The sequence below is a fragment of the Gopherus flavomarginatus genome, chromosome 2, assembly GCF_025201925.1.
Source record: "Gopherus flavomarginatus isolate rGopFla2 chromosome 2, rGopFla2.mat.asm, whole genome shotgun sequence".
Classification (NCBI taxonomy): domain Eukaryota; kingdom Metazoa; phylum Chordata; order Testudines; family Testudinidae; genus Gopherus; species Gopherus flavomarginatus.
This window is the reverse complement of record NC_066618.1, coordinates 128,991,479-129,019,193: the sequence shown is the minus strand read 5'-3', so window position 1 is coordinate 129,019,193 and position 27,715 is coordinate 128,991,479. Positions and strand designations below refer to the sequence as shown.

Below are 27,715 nucleotides of genomic sequence, written 5' to 3'. Positions count from 1 at the left end.
CCATCTCTAGATTAAATATAGTAATATTTTATCTAAAGAAGTAGGAAAAGATGCCCACTCTGAACTTTTTTTTCCTCTCCCTGTTATATGAAAAACCCTTTTACAAACAGGGCACTGACTATACAGGAGAAACAGTAAAAATGACTCTAAGCATAGTTCTGTCAAATGTACACAGTAAAGCAAAAGAGTAAAAAAAAAATTGTTAAACTGTTTCAGCTATAGTAGTCTTAAGTATTACTTGTAAAAATTGAGACAGAAGTTTGATTTTAGTTCTTTTATGCCAGGATTCTATATCATCTTACATCTATACTCATCACAATGGTATCTGCATGCTTGATGCTGTCCCTTTAAGATAAAATGTAGAAACAAAAGTATTCTTCCAAAACTCTAACCTAGTCTTTTGGCCAACATTCTGTGATTTCTGATTTGTTTTTGAATACTTCATATGGACCCCATAACCAGATTTGTAGAGAGAAATTTTTATTGTTTTAGAATTCAGGCATATATTCGTTTCTGTGAGGGTGTTGTTTGTTTGTTTGTTTGCAGTAAGGCTGTTCTGATTGCTGTTCAGATTGCTGTACAACAATACACATTTTGCTGTTAGAACATTTTGGAATCTCAAATATTTTTAATGTTTCCAAGTAAATTTACCTAATCTTTCTTTTCTAGCAATGGGGAGCATTGTCCTGAAGTATGAACCAGATCCCAGGTAAGTAGATGCTTTACTAATATATATTTTTTCACTTATCCCCACTCAGAAAATGTGTAAGAGAAATACATGTGAATATAGAAATAAAATCATGAAACTCATTACAATGGGACTTTATCTTGAATTTCAGTGTCAGTTTAAAGCAGTTGAACATCTTTTGAAATGAAAATATTTGCTGTGAATTAATTTTCACTGTATTTGCTGATTAGAAAAATAGGCTTCCGTTAGTTTAGTGGTTATCCCTAGCAACAGCCAAGCGGTACTTCACTCCATCATAGGCAGTGTTGGAGCACGAAAATTATTCATAAATGTGGCATTAGCACATCATGCATTTAAAATAAAGCTAATATTGATTCTCCTTAAATTTGGTCAAGAAATGTTGTTGTTGTTGTTGTTGTTGTTTGTTGTCTCTTAAATCTTTCAGCCATGGATGTCAGGGCCCCTATTTTTCTTTGGTCCTGAAATTGTCCTTCCACATTGCAGGTGCAGCTTGGTGCTTCTAATTTACATGCCAATGTGATTTGTAAATGTGATTAGGCAGTTAGGATTCTAAATGGGTGCAGCTGTGGAGGCTATTTTTGTAAACTTGCATTTTTAAAAAGTCATGCCAGATTAGGGCTTGTCTACACTGGGACTTTATACTGCAATAAAGCCTCCCAGAGCACTCTACCTTACTCCCCGTTCACACTGGCAAGGCAGGTAGAGCGCTCTGACTCCCTGGCTAGAGTGCTCCTGGTACTCCACCTCCATGAGAGGGATAATGGCTGTTGCATATTGGCTGAGACGCCCCAGGGCCAGTGTAAACGGGAGTTAAGTTACAGTGCTCTGATTGACCTCCGGAAATGTCCCATAATCCTCTTAAGTCAAGTGGCCTCTCTTCTCTTTGTTATGAAATCGGCTGAGGAATGTGAAAGTGCCTTTTCAGAGCTCCAGTTCAGACAGCAGCTGCTTATCTGCAACGGGGCAAAACAAACGAGTGAGTGAGTGAGAGAGAGGCAGGGGGGTCAGGGGGATCTGAACTTACAAGATAGCATGCTGACATACTTTCAGCACTCCAAAAACCCTCTTTCTCTCTCCCCTCACATACAAACAATACACTCCAAGCGTGTTGCAGCCACTTGAACACTGGAATAGCTGCCCATAATGCACCGCTCCCAGTGTGCTGCAAATGCCGCAGATGTGGCCACACCAGTGCCCTTGCAGCTGTCAGTGTGGACAGACTGGAGCGCCTTCCATAGTGTGCTCTCTGAAGGCTGGTTTAACCCAAAGCACTTTACAGCTGCAAGTGTAGCCAAGCCCAGGCTTTGCACTTCACCTTCACTCTTGTCAGAGTTCTGAATGTAAATACAAGGCTTGAAATACTTGTTAACTCAAAGACTAAGCCAACTAGCCTCAAGTAAATAAAGAAAAATGTGAATGGAAGCCCACCACTAAGGTCAAGAGCAATACCTGGCAGGGGAGACATATCCAACACATAGGGTATGTCTTCACTACCCGCCATATCGGTGGGTAGCAATCGATTGCTTGGGGATCGATATATCGCTTCTCATCTAGACGCGATATATCGATTCCCGAACGCGCTTATATTGATTCCGTAACTCCACCAACCCGAATGGAGTTGCAGAATCGACAGGAGAGCCGCGGACATCGATCCCGCGCCGTGAGAACAGTGAGTAATTCAATCTTAGATACTTCGACTTCAGCTACGTTATTCACGTAGCTGAAGTTGCGTATCTAAGATCGATTTTCCCCCGTAGTGTAGACCAGCCCATACTCTCTATTCCTCCTTATGGTCTTGGGGGTTTTTTAGCTCCTCCTTCCCCATTAACTCCAGTGCTTACATCTGTTGCTGCTAATAGCTTTGCAGAGCACAGGTCTACAGTGAAATTAACATGGTTCTTTACCAGTTTCACTGCTGCCTGCAGGGTTTGGAATAGAAAAAGTGAAAACGACTATTGTCTTGTCTGTCTTTATTTTGTAAAACACAGAGCAGTAGCAGAGGCATTGGAGTTGTCATTCAACTCACGAAGGTAGCAGCTCACATTGAGAAGATTACCTTTTGAAATTGTAAGGATTAGACAGCTTTATTTTAAAGGAATGCTTAAATGATGCAGAAATGGATGTCTTAGTAGGAAAACTTTCTGTTTGCTAGTGGCAAGTTGGATGAGTATATTTGTTTTCAAACTTCTATACATCTGGTTCAATTTTGATCAATGGATTCTCTGTCTTTTACATGTGTGGAAAGGATTTAAAAACTCTTCCCTTCCTCGCTACTGTGTAAGAAAATGGAAAAGTATGTTGAAAAACTGGAAAGCATTTAGGAAATAGCCACAAAAATTATTCAGGTGCTGAAGAAAATACTTTACGGAGTTCAATCTGTTTAGGTTATCAAAAAGAAGATTGAGAGGTCACTTGACTGCAGGGCATAGGTGCGTTTGTGGGGAGAGATTACTGGGTTCTCAGGGCTTTTAAATCTAGGGGAGAAAGATGTAACAAGAACCAGTTTTTGGAAGCTGAAGCCAGACAAATTAAAACTAGAGAAAAAGCACGCTTTTTTTAAACAGTGAGGGTGATTTTCCTTGGCAGTTTGTTCCAGTGGCTAGTGAGAGATTCTCCAACTCCATGTTTTCGGATCACAAGTGGATGCCTTTCTGGAAGGCATGCTTTAGACTCAGTACAAGGTAATTAAGTGAAATGTAGTGGCCTGTGACAAATAGTGCCTTTTGGCCTTAGTCTATTCTCCTATTTGATCAAACTCCATGAATCTATGATATGAATTTATATAGCTATTGCTCTACATGCCTGTATGTTCCTCTCACAATCTATAATGTTGACTTGTCCTTATCAGTGTTTAAACAGTGCTGGATTAAGTATTGCATTAAAAGTAAAATTGCTGTTAGAGATACATAATACTGTTGCCTTGCTCTATTGAAATCATGTGTATAGCTATTTAATGAGAATTCATTTCTACAGAAATATTTTAAATATTAATTTACTCAATCTTTACCAAACACTAATTTTTTAATAGCAAACCTGATACCCTTCAGTGCCCTATTGTTCTTTGTGGCTGGCATGGAAAGACCTCTCTTCGTGCCTTTGTGCCCAAGAATGAGAGACTTCATTACCTGAGGATGATGGGAGTTGAAGTGTTTAAAGCAAAGAGGAAAGAGGAGAATTTTGGAAGTAAAACAGAGGAAGGAGATCAGGACAGCACAAAGCACATGGAGGAAGAGATGGATATGGAACACAATGAATTAGCCGCAAAAATGGAGGCAGAAGTGGACGAAGAACCTATTCATGAGTTTATGGAAAGTAGTGTTATAGAACCAGAGAATAAAATGGAAAATGTCCAGCCTTCCAGTGAAAATACTGAAAATAGAGACATTGCTGACCTTAGTAGTGTGAAAGCTTGAGTTTTCACTGTCTGTCATTTTGGCGTTACTTTTATGAGATGTAATCTAGACTTTTGTCTTCAGTATGTAAATACCCTTTTAAAACTGCTTCAGTTTCTTGGGGGAGGTTGAAATGTTGGCATGAGGTATTCTTTTTACAGAAGTTCCTTCCTATTTTATTTTTTAAATAAAAAAAAAATCTTCCCCTCAGTCTTTCTTATTCTTCCCATTTAACTCCATAGCATTGGTAACGTGGTATGTCTGTTGCCGGCGATGGATTATGCGCCAGTGTATAGAGATTGATTTTTCAAATATGAATTGTTTATGCAATCTGTAAATCCTGGCTGAGTTTGTCTTGATAGGATCATTTTTGAGAGAAGATCAGTAGGTTTTCATGCAAAATGCATGAGGTTTTCAGGGAAACATAATTACAGGAGAAGTAATTTTCCTCTATAGTAAATGATGCTAAATAGGCTGTTGTAAAGTATAAAACATATTGGGCTTATGTACCAACTAGTACAGTTACCAGAAAAATTACTCTTGTTACTGAGTAAATTCAAAGTTATAAACAAGACACAACCCCCTGAATAGGAAATACTCAATGTACAAATATATATGTTCTGTATGTGCAAAAGTCCTAGATGGAAAGGCAGTTTCCCAAGTTTGAGAGCCAGTTAATGTCTGTAACATTTCCAGCTCTTGTTGGGTGAACAGGCAGTTGCAATGTCCAGGAACACTATTAGTCATGTGCCTGGCTGGGAAACTGCAGCCATCTCTTCCTGATGCCTACCATGCTTTTGTAATCCATGCTTTTGTCACTTCAAGACTGGACTGCTGCATTGCACTCTACCTGGGCACTATACCTTATGTGTACCTGGAAACAAGCTGCCACAGAAGGCAACCCTAGGTAAGCAGTGCTTCCTAGCTGGAGCACATGACACTGGTGTTTCAAAATCTGTGTTGGTTGCCCTACTGGGTAATTATGGGTGGAATTTAAAGTGTTGGGTTTAATACATGAAGTACTAAATGGCTCAGAGCCACTTTTACCAATTCAGTGATACTCCACAGCTATGACTAACTGATCCATAATCTCAACGACATTATCAGACTAATGGTCTCTATTTCAGTTTTGTACAATTTCATGAAGAAAATCCGATCTTCTGACATTGTGTTAAAGAATAGAAAAGAAAAAACAAAGTGGGTGAGGTAATGCCTTTTATTGGACCAACTTCTGTTGGTGAGACAGACAAGCTTTTGAGCTATACAGGGCTGCTCTTTAGGTCTGGGAAAGGTACTCAAGTGTGGGGGTATTTGTTCATTTTTTTAAAGTCTCATGTAGTAACAAACTTTTCTCAAGAATCTATGAAAAAAGGTTAAGAAAACTATTCTTGAAACTCATATTTCATTTGTTAAAGATGAGTCTATTTTGGAAATGAAAAGCTTGCTAAATATATATTAAATGAAAGTTAGGATTCTTTCCTTTATTGTTTGATCAAATCAACTTGAAATTGGCTATGCTACTTTTGGGCAGCTTTATAAACTGGAAAATGACATAGCAGAGCTTTCCAAATGACATAGCAGAGCTTGAGAGATGTTTGTATGCCAAGAACTTACAAATAAATTCCTAACTCTCTCTAATTCTCTCTTTTAGGGTGACTTGGATTTCATGTTTTAATATTGGCATCCAGTCAGTTCATATTTGCTTGTCTGCATTTGAGAATTAAGCATTTGATTCGAGTTGAAGGCGGGGGTGAAATATTTGTTGTGCTTTTAAACCTTAAGGTCTCATGTACAAGTCCTGCAATGTCTTCTCCCCGTAATATAGTAACTCTTATCCAGTCAATACTGTGGATCAAAACTGTTAGAACACAGTGTAGAAATTCACCCACTCAAATTCTCATTTGTCAGTGTGGTGTTGTTATTTTAATGATGCCTGCCATTACGTTATTAGCTAACAAAGACACCCATGAGCAGGTTGCAGGTTGCATGATCTGTTAGGGTTGACTGACTTTGTCAACAAGTTCACATCGGTATCGATATATTTAAATATTTCAAATTGGTAATTTTTCCTGTTTACATCAATAAAAGATTGGTTTTGTTTTTTGTGTGTGGTTCTAAAAATAATGTAAACCAAAGAATACTTAATATCTGCCATTGTTTGGCACTTGGAGTTTTCTCTTGCTAAATGCTAATGCAGAATTCATTCTAAATTTTGTATATGGGCAGCAAGGGGAAGAGGGACGGGCCAAACTGCTGCAGTGGGTAAAGCAGAGGGTGTGGAGGCAGATGGTAAGCAAGGGTGGTAGAGGGGACAGTGGTGTTGGTTGGGGACAGATGGATTGGGGGAGGGCTCCGTGATGTACCCCCTCCTTCCTGCAGCAACAGTACTTACCACTACCACAAGAGCAAAGCTGGAAAACAGTTACTCAGTTCTGCAGTAGTCAGTCCAGACTTTTCAGTGACAAGGGGCTAAAATTACTGTTTCATTCTCCAGGAAATTTGTCAATCAAGGCTTATTAATAAACTGTGATGCTGCTTCTGACTCTTGCTTCACCCCACAGATGCAGTGACAGAGATGATGTTCTTGTCTTGACTCAGTTCTTGCAAAGAATGGATAATTCACACAATGTCTGGCTCAGAGCAGTGGGTGAATCAGTTCTGTCTTCCCAGGCTATTTCCTTTCCATACATGCCATCTATTTACTTTCCCCACTCACTGTTTTCTATAAGATTTTTGTGGGAGAGAGTGGAATAATCATGTTCCATCCATACTGGTGTTGTTGCATCTCCTCATGTACCATTGGCTGAGTTGCTAAGATAGCAAGTCTTACTGGTCTGTATAGAAATACTTGTTCAAAATAGCATCTCCATTATGCTCCAAATATTTTCCAGGCTTGGAATTGTGTGTTTTTCCTGAAATGTATTCTGCAATAACATGTTACATAGCCTAATGTTCAAATGGCTGAGACATGTTTGTCAACTTTTTGTATTGAGCATTGGCTTCATGTATCCCTGAAGTTACACACTGCAGAAAAGGAGACAAAAGAGGGCTTCAGAGAGACTAAGCAATTATAATACTGTTGGAAATGTTTCCAAAGCTTCCGGAAATGCAGTGGATGAAAAGCCCTTTTAGACTTGTGGAGTTTTCCTGCAACTAATCCATGTTCAGTAAACACACAAGGAATGTAAATGTGTGATAGATGGTAGCAGAAGTTTGTTTGTTTTGCAAGAAGACTTTGTCTATGGACAATATTCCATACTTGGGGATCTTTTGCTTCAGAACTAGGTGACTTGATTCATCTAGCTTCCACTTGAAAGTGCAAATATCGATTCCTATAAGCTTTGTTCTGTGACTGACTTGCCAGGAGATCTCGGAGTGTGATCTGTGGTTCGAGAGGAACCTCATGATTTAATTCTTTAACTTCAGATATAATTGTCTCCTATTTGAAGAGGTTGAAAGAAAGGTTGAAGGTTGGGGGTGGGGAAGAATACCATAAGGAGACAGAACGAGGAGTCTGGTGGCACCTTAAAGACTAACAGATTTATTTGGAGATAAGCTTTCATGGGTAAAAAAACATGCATCTGAAGAAGTGGTCTTTTACCCATGAAAACTTATGCCCAAATAAATGTGTTAGTCTTTAAGGTGCCACTGGACTCCTCACTGTGTTTGTGGATACAGACTAGCACAGCTACTCATGTTCTCCTCTGATAAGGAGAAAGGCTTGTGGTGAAGAAACCAAGGAGATGTTCTAGTAATCTGACCCACTTGCACTGTTTACCCACAAAAACAACAAGGAGTACTTGTGACACCTTAGAGACTAACAAATTTATTTCGGCATAAGCTTTTGTGGGCTAAAACACACGTCATCAGATGCATGGAGTGGAAAACGCAGTAGGCAAGTATATACAGTACATGAAAAGACAGGAGTTGCCTTACCAAGGTGGGGGGTCAGTGCTAATGAGATAGTTCAGTTAAAGTGGGAAGTGGACTATTCTCAGCAGTAGAATAACAAGGAAGGAAAAATCTCTTTTGTAGTTGTAATGAGGCCAGTGTAATCAGGTGGCCCATTTCAAACAGTTGACAAGAAGATGTGAGTAATGGTAGGGGAAAATTAGTATGGGGAAATTAGTTTTTGTGGTGACCCACCCACTCAGTCTTTATTCAGGCCTAATTTGACCGTGTCCAGTTTGCAAATTAATTCCAGTTCTGCAGTTTCTTGTTGGAGTCTGATTTTTGAATAAAGAAGAGGAGTACTTGGAGCACCTTAGAGACTAAAAAATTTATTTCAGCATAAGCTTTCGTGGGCTACAGCTCACTTCTTCAGATGCATAGAATGGAACACACAGACAGGAGATATTTATACATACAGAGAACATGAAAAGGTAAAAGTATGCATACCAACTGGAAGAGTCCAATCAGTTGAGATGAGCTGCTACTCTGAAATCTGTTTTGAAGGGTTTTTTTTAAGAATTGCCACTTTTAAGTCTGTTATTGAGTGTCCAGGGAGATTGAAGTGTTCTCTGACTGGATTTTGAATGTTATAATTCTTGACATCTGATTTGTGTCCATTTATTCTTTTGTGACTGTCCAGTTTGGCCAATGTACATGGCAGAGGGGCATTGCTGGCACACGATGGTATATACCACATTTGTAGATGTGCAAGTGAAACAGAATGACAGAGCCAGAAAGGTACCCAGAAGTCACCTACTACAAGACAGGCCAACAAAGAAAGTAACAGAACGCCACTAGCCATCACCTTCAGCCCCCAAGTAAAACATCTCCAGCGCATTATCAAGGATCTACAACTGGACACCATCAAATTAGGCCTGAATAAAGACTGGAAATGGATGAAGTGGGTTTTAGCCCACGAAAGCTTATGCCCAATTAAATTTGTCAGTCTTTAAGGTGCCACAAATACTCATTATTTTTGCTGATACAGACTAACACTACTACTACTGTGAAACCTGTTTACCTGCAGTAGCCCATTCTAATTTATTTTTAAAAAAGTATAGATTTTAATAATGCCTGTGATTTGTTTCAAAATTAGTAGGCTACACCCTGTTAAGGATTTAGGGTGAGATTTTTGAACACCAAGTGACTTGGGAAAACAAATGACACTGAAAATCAATGGGGCTTGTGTTTTGAAGTCTGTTAAACTGTTGAAAATTCCACTGAAGATATGTTGTGTTTACTCTCACAGTAAGAAATAGTTCATGCATTGCTCCTCATCCATGGATCTCGGGTATATTCCTAGTAGGAATGAGGAACCTGTGGCACAGAGAGGGACAGTGATTTACCCAAGGTCACTTAGCAAGTTAGTGGCAGAGCTGGGAATAGAACTCATGTCTTCTAATTATTAGGTCAATGTTCTATAAGAAAGAAGACTTAGACAAGCTGGACAAGTTAAATGGCTAGCAATGTATTTATTTATTTGTATGATCATAGTGCTTAGAAGCCATAGCCATGAACCAAGACTGCACTGTGCAAGGCACTGTATAGTCACAAAAGTACAGTCCTTGTTGCAAAGAGCAGCTTACCATCTAATTAAGTTTGATTATGTCTGTCTTGCAGTCTTATAATTACTAAGTATCAGAGGGCTAGCCGTGTTAGTCTGAATCTGTAAAAGCAGCAAAGAGTCCTGTGGCACCGTATAGACTAACAGACCTATTGGAGCATGAGCTTTCATGGGTGAATATCCACTTCATATCATGCATTTGACAAAGTGGATATTCACCCACGAAAGCTCATGCTCCAATGTGTCTGTTAGTTTATAAGGTGCCACAGGACTCTTTGCTGCTTTTACAGATTCAGACTAACACGGCTACCCTCTGATACTTAGTAATTATAAGACTGCAAGACAGACATAATCAAACTTAATTAGATGGTAAGCTGCTCTTTGCAACAAGGACTGTACTTTTGTGACTATACAGTGCCTTGCACAGTGCAGTCTTGGTTCATGGCTATGGCTTCTAAGCACTAAGTGTCAGAGGGCTAGCCGTGTTAGGCTGAATCTGTAAAAGCAGCAGAGAGTCCTGTGGCACCTTATAAACTAACAGACATATTGGAGCATGAGCTTTCGTGGGTGAATATCCACTTTGTCAAATGCATGATATGAAGTGGATATTCACCCATGAAAGCTCATGCTCCAATACGTCTGTTAGTCTATAAGGTGCCACGGGACTCTTTGCTGCTTTTATCATTGATACAGAGCTTTAGCATCAACTGAGGTTTGTAACAATCACATAGTGATGTTCAGTACTATAATGTAACCAATTTGTACACTTGATTTTTTTCCAGAGCACAACTTACTCTGTGTAAACGTGAATCTACTACTAATAGGCGAAATTCAATTAAAAAAGAGTGGTCTCCAAATTAAATCCTTGTTCTCCTAAAAACAATTGCTGTATATGGTTAATCATAATGTACAATGTAATCAGTGTATAAAAATCAAAGAAGGAAAATCCTAAAGGTGGTGGAGTTGTTAGCGTTGCCTTAAATGTACCTTAAAAAGTACGTAAAGTAGTGACATTCATTGCTGCATTTACACAAGTTGCAAATGGATACCTGCAAAATCCCACTACACATCTGTAAGATGTCTTCTGCATCTTACGCTGCCAAATGTTTGTTTCCAAAATGAGATGGTTGCCTCTTTCTCCCCACCTCCACCCAAGAAGTAGATTCGCTCTAGTGTCATGCCTCTGATGAAGTGGGTATTCATCCACAAAAGCTTATGCTCTAATACTTCTGTTAGTCTATAAGGTGCCACAGGACTCTGCCGCTTTCTAATGTTGCAGTTATCAAAGGATCCCACTGCTTAAGTGCAGAGAAACACCGGGCACAGCAGGGGGCAGCACAAAGTTATAAACAAATGGAATGTTCTGCATTTATTTCCGGGTATTCTAAGTGTGTGGACCTGTTTAGGTTCAGGTTAATTTAAAATGCCTATGTTAATCCTTGGTACCAAGACTGTAATTAGATTATGGTTAAGTCATGCAGTGTTTTTTAAAGAAAATTTCTGAAGATTACTTCTGCTTGGTGAATTTTGATCTTGCAGTTTAGCCTATTTTTAGGTTTTGCAGATCTACAGTTCTATGCCCATTTCTTTTATTAATGTATCCACTTCTGCTGTAACTAGAAAAAAATAAAAATCCACATCCAAGTTCAGTGTATTTTTTTCCTTCAAATTACATTTAAGGTGACCATATGTAGTCTATCTAATTTAGTCGCCCATAATTGTTTTATAAATCGTTTGTGTTCAGAGCACCTGTCACCTGTGTTGTAATACATAATGTAAATATTGAGTCTTTCTTCAAAACAGAACAGTAGAATAGATCTAAGTGATCTATATGCATCACTCATATTGCAAGATCTGTAATTATTACTTAAACATCAAATGTTCAGCAGTTTTTATGGGATAGAATAAATGTATAGGAATTGATAAATCTGACAAAACAAGATAGGATATAACAGCTGAGCTGACTATACAGTGTATTGTTTTTGGATATAATGTAGTTATTCAAGTACTGATTCCTGCCTTTATTTCACTGTGGGATACGCATGTGCTGCATACGCCTCAGATTGGAGAATTCTAGCAAGTAGTATCTTTTGATCCACACCTGCTCCCTTGCTTTTCTCATGTTCTGTGTCAGGGACATAAGGAACCACCGGTTACGAAGAGTCCACTTACACTGAATCTGGTAGCATATGTGCTGACTTTCCAAAGTGTTGGGGGTGTGGTCAGCCCCCCCCGGCTCTGCCCCAGTCCCTGCCTCCACTCCACCCCTTCCCCCAAGATCCCACCCCCACCCTCTTTTCCTGCCCCACTTCATCTCTGCCTGGCCTCTTCCCATCCAGTTCCGCCCCCTCACCTGACCATGCTATGTCCTCACCCTTCTCCCCATGGGTGGGAGGCACTGGGGGAGGAGGAAGTGCTGCTGGGGCGTGCCAGTGGGTGCTCAGCACCCACCACTTTTTCCCTGTGGGTGCTCTAGCCCTGGAGCACCCACGGAGTTGGTGCCTATGTCCAGCAGTGTGACACAACAAGACACAGACTACTAAGGATTAGGTGTCCTACACTGCTCAACAAGATATCTTCATCCTCTAGAACCTGCAATCTCTCCCTGTAGTTGGGACCTGTTCGCACCAGGTTGATTCTAGCACCAGGAATAACCTCATCTCACATTCTATCCACTAGCTATGGCTTCCCAACATTGGTACTGATTGTGCTACCACTGGGTCCAGACCAGACTTCATCAGGAGAATATGATGTACTAGTGGAACCATCCTCTTCTTCACCACAGCCTACTTTTGACCATATTGGCCTTACTGGGGGCCACAGGATACCTGCATGTGGCATCCAGCATGATGCAATCCAATAGAGATCACCCTTAACCCTCAACAGGTCAACCAGATCCTCTTGAGCCTATAGAGGAGGAGGAAGACAAACCAGATCCACCTGTGCAGAGAGGTTTCCTCTTCTTCACCCAAAGAGGTTGTTGCTTCATCCTTCCCATCTTCTCTGAATGACAGACAGTTCCAAGAACTACTTTGGAGAGTAGAAGAGCTCTACATCCACTTGGAAGAGGCCCAGGACTCTCAGTACAAACTCCTGGATATCCTATAGCAGGGGTGGGCAAACTTTTTGGGCCAAGGGCCATATCTGGGTGGGGAAATTGTATGCAGGGCTGGGACAGGGGGTTGGGGTGCAGGAGGGGGTGTGGTGTGCAGGAAGGGGATTGGGGCAGAGGAGGGGTGCAGGACATATGAAGGGACTCAGGGAAGGTGGCACATGATGGCATATATAACATTAGTAGATGACATGTATAGGTGAATGAGCCCCTGATGGTGTGACTGATGTGACTGGGTCCTCTGATGGTGTCACTAGAGTAGATATGGGGAAAGAATAGGCAACAAGGTTTGCTACAGAGATTGGTTCCTGGGTTAGTGTTTCTGTGGTGTGGTGTGTAATTGCTGGTGAGCATTTTTTTCAGATTCCAGGACTGTCGGTGAGCGAGGACTGGCCTGCCTCCCAAGGTCTGTAAGAGTGAGGGATTGTTTTCCAGGATAGGTTGTAGATCATTGATGATGTACTGGAAAGGTTTTACCTGGGGGCTGTATGTGATGGCCAGTGGTGTTCTGTTGTTTTCCTTATTGGGCAAAGTGTGGGTGTTGAGACAAATACCTACAAGATCTTTATCGAGCATTCTTATAACTACACTACCCACCTGGGGAAGTGAGGAAACAGATGGACAGAGACGGGTACCCAGAAGTCACCTACTACAGGACAGTTGAAATGCCAGTAGTGATCCTGGGGGACCCGGACTACCTCTTCTCCCTTAGCTCATGAAGCCGTACACTGGCCATCCTGGCAGCACCAAGGAAAGATTCTACTACTGGTTCAGCAGGTGCAGAATGACAGATGAATGAGCATTTGATAGGTTTAAGAGACACTGGTGGTGTTCATCAACTAGACTGGATCTCAGTGAGGAAAATATCCCAATTATTATGGCTGCCTGTTGTGTCCTGCATAACATCTGTGAGGCAAAGGAGAAAAAGTTGCCCTCAGGGTGAAGCCTAGAGGTGGAACATCGGTCTGCTGACTTTGAATACCCAAACACAAGGCCCATTAGAGGAGATCAGTGTGGAGCTATGTGGCTGAGGGATGCTTTGAAAGAACATTTGAAGAGTCCGCAGTATTGGGCAGTGGATTGTGCTCTACCTGCCCCTGTAGTTTTAGGGGCTGTTTTAAGAATTGTGTAGTGCTTGGTGTGTGTGTGTGTGTGTGTGTGTGTGTGTATGAATATAACCCTGTTAATGCAGTTATTAATTATGCAGTGCTTTCTGTACATTTATAATCATTTTCTGTTTTGCACTGAACCTATGAGTTCTGTGGTCCTGAACAATTACAAGTAGTGCTGCTTTGATTAGCTCTCTCAGACCAATGTATGTAAAGCTTTTGTTTGGGAGGGGTAGTAAGGTGCCCTATGATGCCACGTGGAATGTTGGGGTGTATAGGGAGGTGCTGAAATGGAGTTCTCCAGTGATGGGCCCTGAATGTTGCCTCTGCAGGTCAACGAGCATCTGTAGCATTTGTGTTTTGCTGCCTGAGCATGCCCATTATGTCTTGCTGTATCTCCCTCTCCTTTTCCTGGGCCTTTCTCCTGTCCACTCTTTTCTTTATGCTATCTGCCATATCCATCCTCCAGGCCCTCTGTTCACAGGGTGACGGTACACTAACTTGTAGAATCTCACTGAACATGTCCTCCCTAGTCCTTTTCTTTCTTTTTCTCTTCATGAATATCAGGCATTCCACAAGTGCGGAGGGAGTGTCCCTCAAGGCCTGAATGGTAGCAGCTATGGATAAAACAGATGGATGTATCACTGTATTTACAGTCACAATGGAAAGTGAGAAGCAAGTTTCAGAACTCACTTCCTTTATTTCTACAGAAGTTTTAAATAAGACATGCTTATTGACACTTCAGCTATGGAATGCCTCTGCACTGCACTAGTCTCCAGCCATGGTGAGTGTGGCCTATCAGGGCTAAGTGGTAGTGGGCAAAGTAAAGAGGAAATTGTTTGGTTGCATGAAACAATAACGTTTTGGCCCCTTTTTCTATGACTATGAGTACAGGGCAGTAGCACGGAACACTGGAACTATTTTCCACAAGTTGTGATTTTGGCTGATATCTCACTCCTGAGGGTAATAAAGGCAGAGACACCACCACAGCTGCTGTTTGCATCCTGAAAGTGCCTGGGTTCAGATGGCACTAGGCAGTTTACTGTAAGGTACGTGTCGAACTCATTGCAGAGTGGCATGGGAGTGTCCGACTGTGGAAGTTAAAAAGACTGCCATCCCTAGAAACCTTCAGGAGAGGATTGCAGAATGCCTTCATGAAAGTTTCATTGGGATCTCTCGGAAGGGACATCTCAATGTACATAAACTGCTCATACACCCTTCTCCCCCCCCACCTAAACTCTACATGGGAATGAAAAGCAAATAACTCTACCTTTGTTTGTTGTGCCTCTCCATACTCTAAAACAACGAAAAGTTGATACCTGACTTTTGCTAACTTGGAGTTGGGCTAGGTGCCATCTTTACATTTAAACATTGTAAGGAAAAAGGCATCCACACTTAGCCAAGGTGCCTTCTCTTGGATTGGGCTCATCTGTGTTCAGCAGGCATGACTAGCTAGACTGCATTGGAGTCTCGAAAAGATCCTGCCTATTGGCATAGCTGGACTCTCCTGCTCTGTGTTCCTCCTCCTCCTCTTCACTGTTCACAGCAGGGGTATCTGTCTTGGGCTCCTTGGAAGTATCCATGGCAGTCAATGGGATGTTGGTGAGGTCTCCACAAATGATTGCATGCAGCTCATTGTAAAACTAGCAGGACTGAGAGTTGATGTCAGCTTGATTGTTGGCCTCTGTGGTCTTGTGGGATGCCTGCTGCAGTTCCTTCACTTTCACATGATGCAGCTGCTGATCCCTATCATATCCTTTTACCTGCCTCCACTGTGGAATCTGTTCATACATGTCCATATTTCTATGACTGGGCTGTAGTGGTATATGCACAACACTTTCTCCCCACAGGTCCAGGAGATCCAATGCCTCCTATCTACTCCAGGCAGAAGTGCATCTAATGTGGGGAACCAGTATGTTGGGCAGTTTCACCAAACAAAGGAGAGAGGCTAGATGTGTTCACCAAGCTGGGCAATAAGGAAAAGACATTTCAAAAATACACTAGTGCTTCAAATGGGGGAATGAGTGGTTCTGGTTTGTGTAACTCCTGCAGAATGGTCACCATTGTGCATTGTGGGACAGCTGTTGGGTGACTATTAGGGTTGCCATAAGTCAAGCAGTGTCTACACTTACACTGTATTGACATCAGTAGGTCAATCATAACTCAACACCTTTTAGGGGAGATGATGTTACTGCATCACCATAACAGGGTGTCTACGTTGGCCGGAGACAAAGTTATGTGCACACATGTAGGTTGACCTAATTTTGTAGTTTAGACCAGGTCTGAGACAGATAAATGGGCTGTCCGCTATCTCTGACAGAAGCATGGAGCCTGCACAGCTCTGCATTATTGTCAAGCACAGGGCGCACAATTCTGCAAAGCCATAAAAAGAACCGAATTAGTAGGGAACATGAAGATTCCTTGGAAGACAGATTGCTGTGGGGCACAGCGAGAACCAATTCAAAGTTGTTGGTGATATTCATAGAGCAGCTGCAGACAATTCAGTGCCACTTCTGGGCCTGAGAAACAAGCACTGACTGATGGGATTGGTTTGTAATGCAGTCTTGGGATGATGAGCAGTGGCGGAAGAACTTTCAGATACACAAGGCCACATTCTTTGATCTGTGCTCTGAGCTAGTCCCAGCCCTCCAGTGCAGGGACACCAAAATGAGAGATGCATTTAACGTGGAAAAGCGAGTGATGATTGCACTATGGAATCTTGCAACACCACATTTCTACCAATCAGTCACAAATCAATTTGGAGTTGGGGAAATCCACCATGGGGAGTGTGACATTGCACTCTATATGGTTTTATGAAAATATGCTAATAAATGTGAATATGATGTAACTGGAATATGCTTCATGCAAAAGGTCTCTTGCAAGGTATCATTACAAAGCTTATAATGTACTGAGTGTGGTCATCCTATTTGTATAAATGTATCATTCTTGTATCTGAAACTATAAATATGAAATATAACTCTGAGGTCCTGTTGTAATTATATAAAGCATGGGCCATTAATGGTGGTTTGGAATCTTGATGGCTCCCAACAACTAGGACAATTGGTTGTAAATGGCTCTGTTTAATTGCAAGCCTTCCTGTGAGTCAGGCCAGGAAGAATGAAGGCTTGAGGTCTCACAGGACATGTGACCATGTCACCTGGTACTGGAATCCATCTTAAACCTGCTCCTTTTCCATGTCGAAGGAGGGGTGGGGACCCAGAGAGACAAAAGTTTCCCACCCTACGCCAAAGCTATATAAGGGGGTAGAACAGAACAAAGGGGGTTCCAATCATAAGAAATTCCCTAGTTACCACCTGAGCTGGAACTAACAAGAACTGTACCAGGGGAAAGGATTGAGCCCAGACTAAGAAGGAGTCTAGTCTGTGAAAGAAGTTTATTGTAACATCTCTGAGGGTGAGATTTTATCTGTAATCAGTTTCTTAATGTATTAAGCGTAGATTTGTGTGTGTTGTTTTACTTTGCTTGGTAACTTACTTTGTTCTGTCCGTTATTACTTACCACTTAAATCCTATGTTTTATACTTAATAAAATCTCTTTTGCTTATTAATTAACCCAGAGTAAATAATTAGTACCTGGGGGAGCAAACAGCTGTGCATATCTCTCTATCAGTGTTATAGAGGGTGGAAAATTCAAGTTTATCCTGTGTAAGCTTTATACAGAGTAAAACGGATTCATTTGGAGTTGGGATCCCATTGGGAGCTGAGTGTCTGGGTGCTGGAGACAGGAGCACTTCTTAAGCTGTTTTCAGTTAAATCTGCAGCTTTGGGGTGTGTGGTTCAGACCCCAGGTCTGTGTTGGAGCAGACTGGCATGTCTGGTTCAACAAGGCAGGGTTCTGGTGGCCCAAACTGGCAGAGAAAACGGGCTCAGAGGTAATCTCAGTACATCAAGTGACAGTCCCAAGGGGGTTTCTGTGATCGAACTTGTCACAATGGGTTGGTTATGCAAAAGTGTAGATCCATTAATCACCTCCTGCTATGCAGGATTGTGATTCTTGGCTATGTGCAGGACATAGTGGATCGATTTGCCGCAATGGGGTTCCTGAACTTGGGTGGAGCAATTGATGGCACGCATATCCTTATTTTGTGGCACCTTGCCACAGAGTACATCAACAGAAAGAGCTATTTTTCTATGGTTATGCAAACATTGATGGATCACCAGGAATGCTTCACCAACATCAGCGTAGGCTGGTCAGGGAAGGTCCATGATACTTACATCTTTCAGAAAGTTGCAAGCAGGGACTTTCTTTCCCGAGCAACAGATTAGCACTGGAAATGTTGAAATGCCGGTAGTGGTCATGGATGACCGCCTACCCTGAGTTACGAAGACATATGTTGGCCACCTAAACAGCACCAAGGAATGATTCAGCTACTAGCTCAGCAGGTACAAAATGACAGTTGAATGTGGTTTTGGTCAATAGCAGGGATTCTGGCATTTTTTATTCACAAGATTGGATTTCAGTGACAAAAATGTCCCACTGTTTATAGCAGCCTACACTGTCCTGCATAATGTCTGTGAAGCAGAGGGTGAAACCTTTCTGCCGGGGTGGAGGTGGAGCTGCTGTCTGCTGCGTTTGAACAGCCAGACACAAGGGCTACTAGAAAAGCACAAAGCTATACAGCTCAGGAAGACTCTGAAAGACCATGTTAGCTCTCAACCAGAGAAGTGCGTGATGGTGTTGTGTGTTCTACCTGGCCCAGCTCTTTTGTGGCCTGTTGGGAATTGCGTGGTGATTGCTGCACATATATGTATTGACAATGGGATATTCCTATATTATTTTGTTTGTGGTTTAGCCTATGAGTTGTCACATTACTGGTAACAAATAATTGATTGCTTTCAGACTTGCTAAGCATTTGGTAGCAGATGTTGCCAACTATTAAAGATGAATTAAGTTTTAAATAATAGGCATTTATTTTGTAACAGAATTCAATGCAAAAATGTGTGAAACTTTAAAACAAATATATTTAAAACTTACTATAACTTAATAAATTAAGGGAACCAGAACTTATGAAGGGAAAGAACATTCATGTCTATTTCACCTACACCAGCACCAACTATGGTTTTCACAGGTCACTGTAAGCAGATTTGTGATTGTTTTTAATGTCCTCTGGGATGGAGTGGTAGGTGTAGTGCAACAGCCCCGGATGCCACATGGAATGTTGAGTGGGGGGGGGGCTATAGGGAGGTCTCAATATTGAGTTCTCAATGAGCTGCAGAAGGAGGCGAGCTCAGTGTAGTTGAAACTGCAAATCCCCCAGAGCTTGCAGCATATGTGTTTGCTGCCCGAGAAGCCCCATTATGTCTTGGTGCATCTTCCTCTCCTTTTCCTGCACTGTTCTCCACTCCACTTTCTTTCTCTAGGCTATCTCATCTGTTCATCCTCCAGGCCCTCTGTTCATGGACCGATACAGCACAGGCTTCATAGAATATCAAGGTTGGAAGGGACCTCAGGAGATCATCTAGTCCAACCCCCTGCTCAAAGCAGGACCAATTCCCAGGCAGATTTTTGCCCCAAATCCCTAATTGGCCCCCTCAAGGATTGAACTCACAACCCTAGGTTTAGCAGGCAAGTGCTCAAACCACTGAGCTATCCCCCCCCCCCCCAAAAGGGGCAGGTTAAGTGGTGCCTAGGATTATTTGGCAGAGCCCATACCACCAGGCTTACAGGATCTTTTCTCCTCCTTCTCAGATATTCTGCAGGTGTGGGGAGAGACACTGAAGGCCACAGTGACAGCAGCTGTAAATAAAACACATAGTGAATACTCTGACAATGGTACGTCTAAGGAAAGCAAAATTTGAGAGGCTGAATTCACTCCCCTTGCTCTCTAAAGTTTTAAGCCCTACATTCTCACTTTCACTTGGGATTGCTTGTGCATGGTACCAATCATAACATCAGCCATGGTGAGTATGACCCACTGGGGATAGGGGAAAGGAGGAGGGAATTGCTTGGTTGCATGATTCGAGAAGTATAGGGTCTTGGCACTGAATATTGGCACCGTTTTCCAAAGGCGGTGGTGATTTTAGCTGATATCTTATGCCTGAGGGTAACAAAGGCAGAGAGAGCACAGTTACTGCTGTCTTCCCAAAGCTACACAGGCTCATATGCTACTAGCCTTTGTTCTGCAATGATGCCTGCTGAAGTTATTGCTGAGTGGTGTGGGAAATTGTCCTACCATGGAGGGATAAATAAGGCAGCCCTCATTAGAAACCTGTGGCAGAGGATTGCAGAATACCTCCATGAAAATTTCATCCAGATCTCCCAGGAGGATTCTAAGGGACATCCCTGTGCACATAAAGAAACTGCTCTGAATGTCCTTACCACCTAACTTTAGAGAGGACTCAAAAGCTGATAGTAACTCTATCTCTCTTGGTTACTTCTAGCACAAGTAAAGCAAAGAAAAATCAAAAGCTGTTTCCTGCTATTTTGGGGCAGGAGGTATCCCTATAATGGAAAATGTACCTACACACTTATCAGAGGTTCCATGCCTGCAGCGGGCTTGTCCATATTCAACTATCTAAACTATGGTGGAGTCAAAAACAGGTCCTGGCTTGCTGTGCATCTGGATCCCCCAGTTGCTTGTCCTTTGTCCCCATGGTCCTCTTCCTCTTCGACCTCCTCCTTGCTGTGCGTGGCAGAGGCCTGTGACTTAGGCTTCTCAAATATTAACGGTGTTGTATGGGGTGGTGGTGGGGTCTTCATTAAGTATGACATATGACTGGTTGTAAAATGGTCAGATCTGCTGCTCTGCAGAAGATCGATTTTTGGCCTTCCTGACCACCTGGTATATCTGCTGCAGCTCCTTGGCTTTCATATGGCACTGCTGTTGGCATAGATGTCCACATTTCTCTGTCTGATTCAGAGCTGTGCCTGCACAGCCTCTTCTCCCCACAGGCCCTGGAGATCCAATATCTCTTGTCTACTCCAGGCTGGAGCATGTAGTCAGTATGGTCACCTGGGAAGTTTACTCAACAGTGGAGAGCTGCTAGGCATGCTCACCAAGCTAGGCAATCAGTAGAAGGAATTTCAAAACTTTGTGGTTCCTTAGACCAGAACCCCCCATTCCCATTTATGTGACCCTTTGACAGTGGAGTTCACTACGGTGACTAGAGCAATCAGTGTGAGACATTGTGAGGCAGTTGCTGGAGGACTGTTATGGTCGACATAGGTAACTCAGCACCTACGCAGGTGCTCTATCAACCTCCATACATTGACGTTGGCTCAATGCTGTTCGGGTATGTTGGCGTAACAGGCCACTTACATCAGTGAGGGACAAATTTAAGTGTAGATACATGCACAGCTAGGTTGATACAAGGCATCTTACATTGACCTAACTTTGTAGTGTAGACCAGGTCTGAGCCTGCAGAGAGCCTAACATATTCCGGCTATGTGAACTGTCCACGAATCTCAATGGAGTGTTAATTCCAATATGTATTCTTCCGTGGGTCTTGCCAGCATCACATCAGCAAAGACCTCTGTGTGGCAGGAGAGTAGTGCAGTGGGCCTGGCTCACCCTCCCTCACACTTTCAACCCAGCTGCTGGGATAAGAGGTGAGGGTCCTGTTGGCATTCTGGGGTAGGGGAGAGACATCTACTATTCCTACTCCAGGTTAGGGGCAATGCTGTGAGGGTGCCTGAGGCCTTGGATTGCCTTAATCTAACCCTGTCTGGAGTATGTGACACATTTAAATCAGACCCTGACTTGCTCTACTGATTATTAGTCTGCAGTTCCATCTTTAAACGCTGTGAATTGTTCAGACTCACAAGGGGATGCTTTGTTTCTTAATTCAGCTGTGTGGGGAGCTCTCTTTCCACACATCATCTGGTTTGTGCTTAACAGACTCATGCCTTTCCAAAGTCACATTTTTCTTAGGGGTGCAATATTTCTAAAATTCTCAATTACTTAATGTTTAATTCCATGCCTTCCTGATCCCACCGGAAAGGAAGTACTGTGATTTCATCTCTCTTTTTCCCCTGCAATGTTCAGGCTTTTGCTGCATCTGCCAGTCAACTGAACAGGCAGTTGAGGCTAGCCTTCCTTTCCTGTTCTCAGCATCCTTCTGTTTAAAGTGAGGCGACTTGACAGACAGGACAACATTTGTGCTGGTGATTTTCACACACACAAACCTCCCCTCTGTCTTCTTGTCTGCTGAACTGAGAGGGTGGTGACTATGGGTTGTCTATGCTGCACATTAAGCCTGGATCTGTTAGACTTGGGCGTGTAGACCTAAGTTCCCTCTTAGCCGCGTGTCTGCGCAGCTGCCTATTAAGCTCGACTGCACCAAGGAGAGGCCTCAGTGTGGACCTGCTGAAGCCAGAGGAGAGGTGTCTCTCCCCCTGCTCTGAGCTGCTGCAGTGAGAGAGAGCTGGGGGGAGTCCTCTCTCCCCACTGCAGCCCCAGGGCAGCCTGCACCCCAAACCCCTCATCACTGTCCCCACCCCAGAGTCCACACCCCAAACCCCTCATTCCCTGCCCCACCCCAGAGCCTGCACCTCCCTCACTCCGACTTTCTTCCCCAGCCTTGAGTCCCCTCATGCACCTCGAACCCCTCATCCTCGCCCCCACCCCAGAGCCTGCAACTCCAGCCAGAGCCATCATTGCCCCAGCCCTGAGCCTCCTCCTGCACTCCAAACCCCTCGGCCCCACTCCCACCACATGAATTTAGTTATGTGCGCCAATATGAAGGTGATGTGTCGCACATCACCTCCATATGGGTGCACATAACAAAATTCATTCTGCACATGAACGTAAAAATTTAGAGGGAATACTGGTGTGGACTTGTGTTTTCAAGGCTGTGCTTGAGCATTCACACTGCAATGGAGACCCAGGCCTCACAACCATGCTGCACTCTTCAGATCTGGGTAAGAACTTCAGCTCTGTGGGCATGTACATTCATATCCCAGAGTTCCTAGCACTCTCAACAGCTGAAGCTGCACTAGGGCTTTCTTCATAGTGGGTTGTCAGCGAACTTGTCTGTCCCGCAGGAGCTGACAGAAGATTTTTGGGAAAATTTTTAGTCCACAAATACATTGAGCCAAGCTATTTTGTGTCCACACACTCCCTGCAGCCAGAGTCAGCATGGATCCCACCCCAGTGGAAGAACTTTGTGCTGGACTAGTAGACTGTGTCATGTTATGCTGATTGAATGGGTACCTTTTTCACAGGCATACCTGTGTTAGTGTGTCTCTAGCGCCTCTGTGGCACTAGTACTATGATTTGTGGATAATAAACCTGACCAAGAGCCTTGACCACCAAATTGCACCTGTGATTTTTCTTTATGAATAACATCGAGGTCTGCTGAATCAGCATGCTGCACTCTATTATAGAACAGAATATCAGGGTTGGACTTGGAAGGGACCTCAGGAAGTCATCTAGCCCATCCCCCTGCTCAAAGCTGGACCAACCCCAACTAAATCATCTCAGCCAGGGCATCATCAAGCCTGACCTTAAAAACTTCTAAGGAAGGAGATTCCACCACCTCCCTAGGTAACCCATTCCAGTGTTTTACCACCCTCTTAGTGAAAAAGTGTTTCCTAATATCCAACGTAAACCTCTCCCACCGCAATTAGAGTCCATTACTCCTTGTTCTGTCATCTCCTGCCACTAAGAACAGTCTAGATCCATCCTCTTTGGAACCCCCTTATTCTTGTCTTCTGCAGACTAAATAAGCCCAGTTTCCTCAGCCTCTACTCATAACTCAGATCCAGACTAACACGGCTACCCTTCTGACACTCATAAGTCATGTGCTCCAGCCCCCTAATCAGTTTTGTTGCCCTCTGCTGGACTCTTTCCAATTTTTCCACATCCTTCTTGTAGTGTGGGGCCCAAAACTGGACACAGTACTCCATATGAGGCCTCACCAATGTCTAATAGAGGGGAATGATTGCATCCCTCGATCTGCTGGCAATTCCCCTACTTATACAGCCCAAAATGCCATTAGCCTTCTTGGCAACAAGGGCACACTGTTGACTCATATCCAGCTTCTAGTCCACTGTAACCCCTAGGTCCTTTTCTGCAGAACTGCTGCCTAGCCATTCGGTCCCTAGTCTGTAACAGTGAATGGGATTCTTCCGTCCTAAGTGCAGGACTCTGCACTTGTCCTTGTTGAACCTCATCAGATTTCTTTTCGCTCAATACTCTAATTTGTCTAGGTCCTTCTGTATTCTATCCCTACCCTCAGGGCCAGCTCCAGGCATCAGCTCAGCAAGCAGGTGCTTGGGGCGGCCCAGGGGAAGGGGCGGCATGCTGGGCTCTTCGGAGGCAATTCAGCTGCAGGTCCGATCGTGGCTTTTTTTTTTTTTTCCCCGCTGCTTGGGGCAGCAAAAACTCTGGAGCTGGCCCTTCCTACCCTCCAGCATATCAATCACTCCTTCCAGTTTAGCATCATCAGCAAACTTGCTGAGATGGCAATCAACGCCATTCTCCAGATTATTAATAAAGATATTGAACAAAACCGGCCCCTGGACCGATCCTTGGAGCACTCTGCTTGATACTGGCTGCCAACTAAACATGGAACCATTGTTCACTACCTGTTGAGCCCAATGATCTAGCCAGCTTTCTATCCTCCTGCTGGTCATCCAGGGAATTACCATGCCAGCCTCCGGAGCACCCTCTGCAGATCGGTGTCTCGCCTTGCCGCTGGCCCCCCTGTCCCTCCTGGATCCAGTGCCCCTTCTCTCGGGGTTCTGCCCCCTGCAGTACCCCACAGTCTCACTGGGCCTCCCCTCTCCAGGGAACCCCCAACCCCCTATTCCCACCTCACCTCAGTCTTTGGCTACTGCCAGTCACCTTCTATCTCCCACTCACTGGGGCGGACTGCAGTATAATTGCCACTCATCATCAGCAAGGAGGGTTTGGACCTGTTGCCTCTGCTTACCCTTGGGCTGCCCCTCTGCAACCCCAGTACCTTTTCTGGGCCTTTAGCAAGGCCTGCAGCCTGAGGGTTTTCCAGGCTGGAGCTCCCCAGCTCATCTGGCCTTCCCCTATCCCTGCTCCACTCTAGGTACCCTGCTCAGCTCCCCAGCAGCCAGGCCTGTCTCTCTCAATAGCTAGAGAGAGATGCTTGAGCTCTGGCCAGCAGCCCTTTTATAGGGCCAGCTATGGCCTGATTGGGGCATGGCCCCAGCTGAGGCTGCTTCCCCAGTCAGCCTTTACTTTTCCTTCAGCCACAGCCCTATCTCAGGGCTGGCTTTAACCCTTTCAGGGCTGGAGCGGGTAACCACCATGCTACAAGCCCATACCTCTTTAACTTGCAGGCAAGAATACTGTGGGAGACGGTACCAAAAGCTTTGCTAAAGTCAAGGAATAACACATCCACAGCTTTCCCCTCATCCACAGACCCAGTTATCTCCTCATAGAAGGCAATTAGGTAGTCAGGCATGACTTGCCCTTCATGAATCCATGCTGTCTGTTCCTGATTACTTTCCTCTCCTCTGAATGCTTCAGAATTGATTTCTTGAGGACCTCTTCTGTGATTTTTCCAGGAACTGAGGTGAGGCTGACTGGCCTGTAGTTCCCCGGATCCTCCTTTTTCCCTTTTTTAAAGATGGACACTACATTAGGCTTTTTCCAGTCATCCGGGACTTCCGCCGATCACCATGAGTTTTCAAAGATATTGGCCAATGGCTCTGCAATAACATCTGCCAACTCCTTTAGCATCCCCAGATGCAGTGCATCCAGCCCCATGGACTTGTGCTTGTCCATCTTTTCTAAATAGACTCGAACCACCTCTTTCTCCACAGAGGGCTGGTCACCTCCTCCCCATACTGTGCTGCCCAGTGCAGTAGTCTGGGAGCTGACCTTGTTCTTGAAGACAGAGGCAAAAAAACCATTGAATACATTAGCTTTTTCCACATCCTCTGTCACTAGGTTGCCTCCCCCATTCAGAAAGGGTCCACACTTTTCCTGACCTTCTTGTTACTCTTAACATCCCTGTCTATCCATTGACTTATGAAGGAAGACTGAAGGAATTGGGTTTGTTTAGTTTGGAAAAGAGAAGACTGAGAGGGGACATGATAGCAGTTTTCAGGTATCTAAAAGGGTGTCATCAGGAGGAGGGAGAAAACTTGTTCACCTTAGCCTCCAATGATAGAACAAGAAGCAATGGGCTTAAACTGCAGCAAGGGAGATTTAGGTTGGACATTAGGAAAAAGTTCCTAACTGTCAGGGTAGTTAAACACTGGAATAGATTGCCTAGGGAAGTTGTGGAATCTCCATCTCTGGAGATATTTAAGAGTAGGTTAGATAAATGTCTCTCTGGGATGGTCTAGACAGTATTTGGTCCTGCCATGAGGGCAGGGGACTGGACTCGATGACCTCTCGAGGTCCCTTCCAGTTCTATGAGTCTATGAGTCTAGCTGCAACTCCAAGTGTGATTTGGCCTTCCTGATTTCACTCCTGCATACCTGAGTAACATTTTTATACTCTTCCCTGGTAATTTGTCCAATCTTCCACTTCTTATAAGCTTCTTTTTTGTGATTAAGAACAGCAAGGATTTCACTGTTAAGTCAAGCTGGTCTCCTGCCATATTTACTGTTCTTTCTACACATCAGGATGGTTTGTTCCTGCAATCTCAATAAGGATTCTTTAAAATACAGCCAGCTCTCCTGGACTCCTTTCCTCTTCATGTTATTCTCCCAGGGGATCCTGCCCATCAGTTCCCTGAGGGTGTCAAAGTCAGCTTTTCTGAAGTCCAGGGACCGTATTCTGCCGCTCTCCTTTCTTCCTTGTGTCAGGATTCTGAACTCAACCATCTCATGGTGTCTGCCTCCCAGGTTCCCATCCACTTTTGCTTCCCCTACTAATTTTTCCATGTTTGTGAGCAGCAGGTCAAGAAGAGCTCTGCCCCTATTTGGTTCCTCCAGCACTTGCACTAGGAAATTGTCCCCTACACTTTCCAAAAACTTCCTGGATTTGTCAGGTGGCATCAGAATGTGATTTTGCCAGGAGCAGGCGTTTGCTTCCTATAAATGCTGTCCAGATGCTCAGGGATGTTATCTGACACTGTGAATTCCTGCTTCAGTTGATACAGATAATATTTACAGACTGGGCTCGTTCAAAGATAATAGTGACTAGAAATCTCTTCTGTGAGAGGAAGAAACCCAATCACACACATTATAACCTGAAACATGGCTGTTGGCTTCTGTAATGGAAATAGAGAGTCCCTAGCTAGTAAGTTGATTCTCTGTAACTTGAAGTCTTCAAATCATGATTTGAAGTGCACAAGGTGAGAGAGAGCACAAAGAACCCCACAACACCCCAGCCACATGTTAGGATGAGACCAATCACAATCTCAGTACTCACCTGAGTATAGTGACACTGCAGGGCTACGATTGCTAGGAGCACACCATTCCAAATCGGGAGGGAAGGTAGAGTCATGACCCTGCTGCCCCTGGAACTGCCAGTAGAGCTGACTTGCTCCAGAAATGAATGTGTGCTGCTCTCCTTTATGCAATAACATTCCCATTTGCCTCTGCATGTTAGAGCACTTCAGAAGCCATTGTGTAGTGCTTGAACTGTGTCATAGCCAGACCCTTAATAGTGCTGTGTGCCTCTAATGTTTATCAAGAGCTTTGAAGATAAAAAAGCATTGTCATTGGTTGGAAGTAACTATTATGACCACTGTCCCTGAATAATGTATAACCTGAGGTCTTAGAAGTGGAGTATGAGAGGGAGCCCAAGTTACATGGAGCCCTGTTTTGAATACACATTATTTTCTTCTGGTTGTTAGCACTCACGTCCCAAACATCCAAGAGTATCTGCTTCAAAGGTAACAATTTTAATTGCTACAAAGTTTGGTTTTGGATATACACTTTAATTGCTGGATTGATGAAAGCAGTGTTCCTTCTTTCTGCTGTCTT

General features: G+C 43.6%; 1 protein-coding gene across 2 annotated transcripts in view; it reads left to right on the top strand.

Moving 5' to 3' along the window:
• Positions 1-4,292, top strand: part of NSUN2 (NOP2/Sun RNA methyltransferase 2) — a 44,546-nt gene extending 40,254 nt beyond the window's left edge. For both annotated transcript variants that reach the window (XM_050938164.1, XM_050938163.1), the window contains exons 18-19: positions 670-709; positions 3,738-4,292. In XM_050938164.1, the coding sequence (XP_050794121.1) occupies positions 670-709; positions 3,738-4,122 (425 nt within the window). In that variant the 3' untranslated portion in view covers positions 4,123-4,292. The remainder of the gene's footprint in view (positions 1-669; positions 710-3,737) is intronic.
• Positions 4,293-27,715: the final 23,423 nt, after the last annotated feature.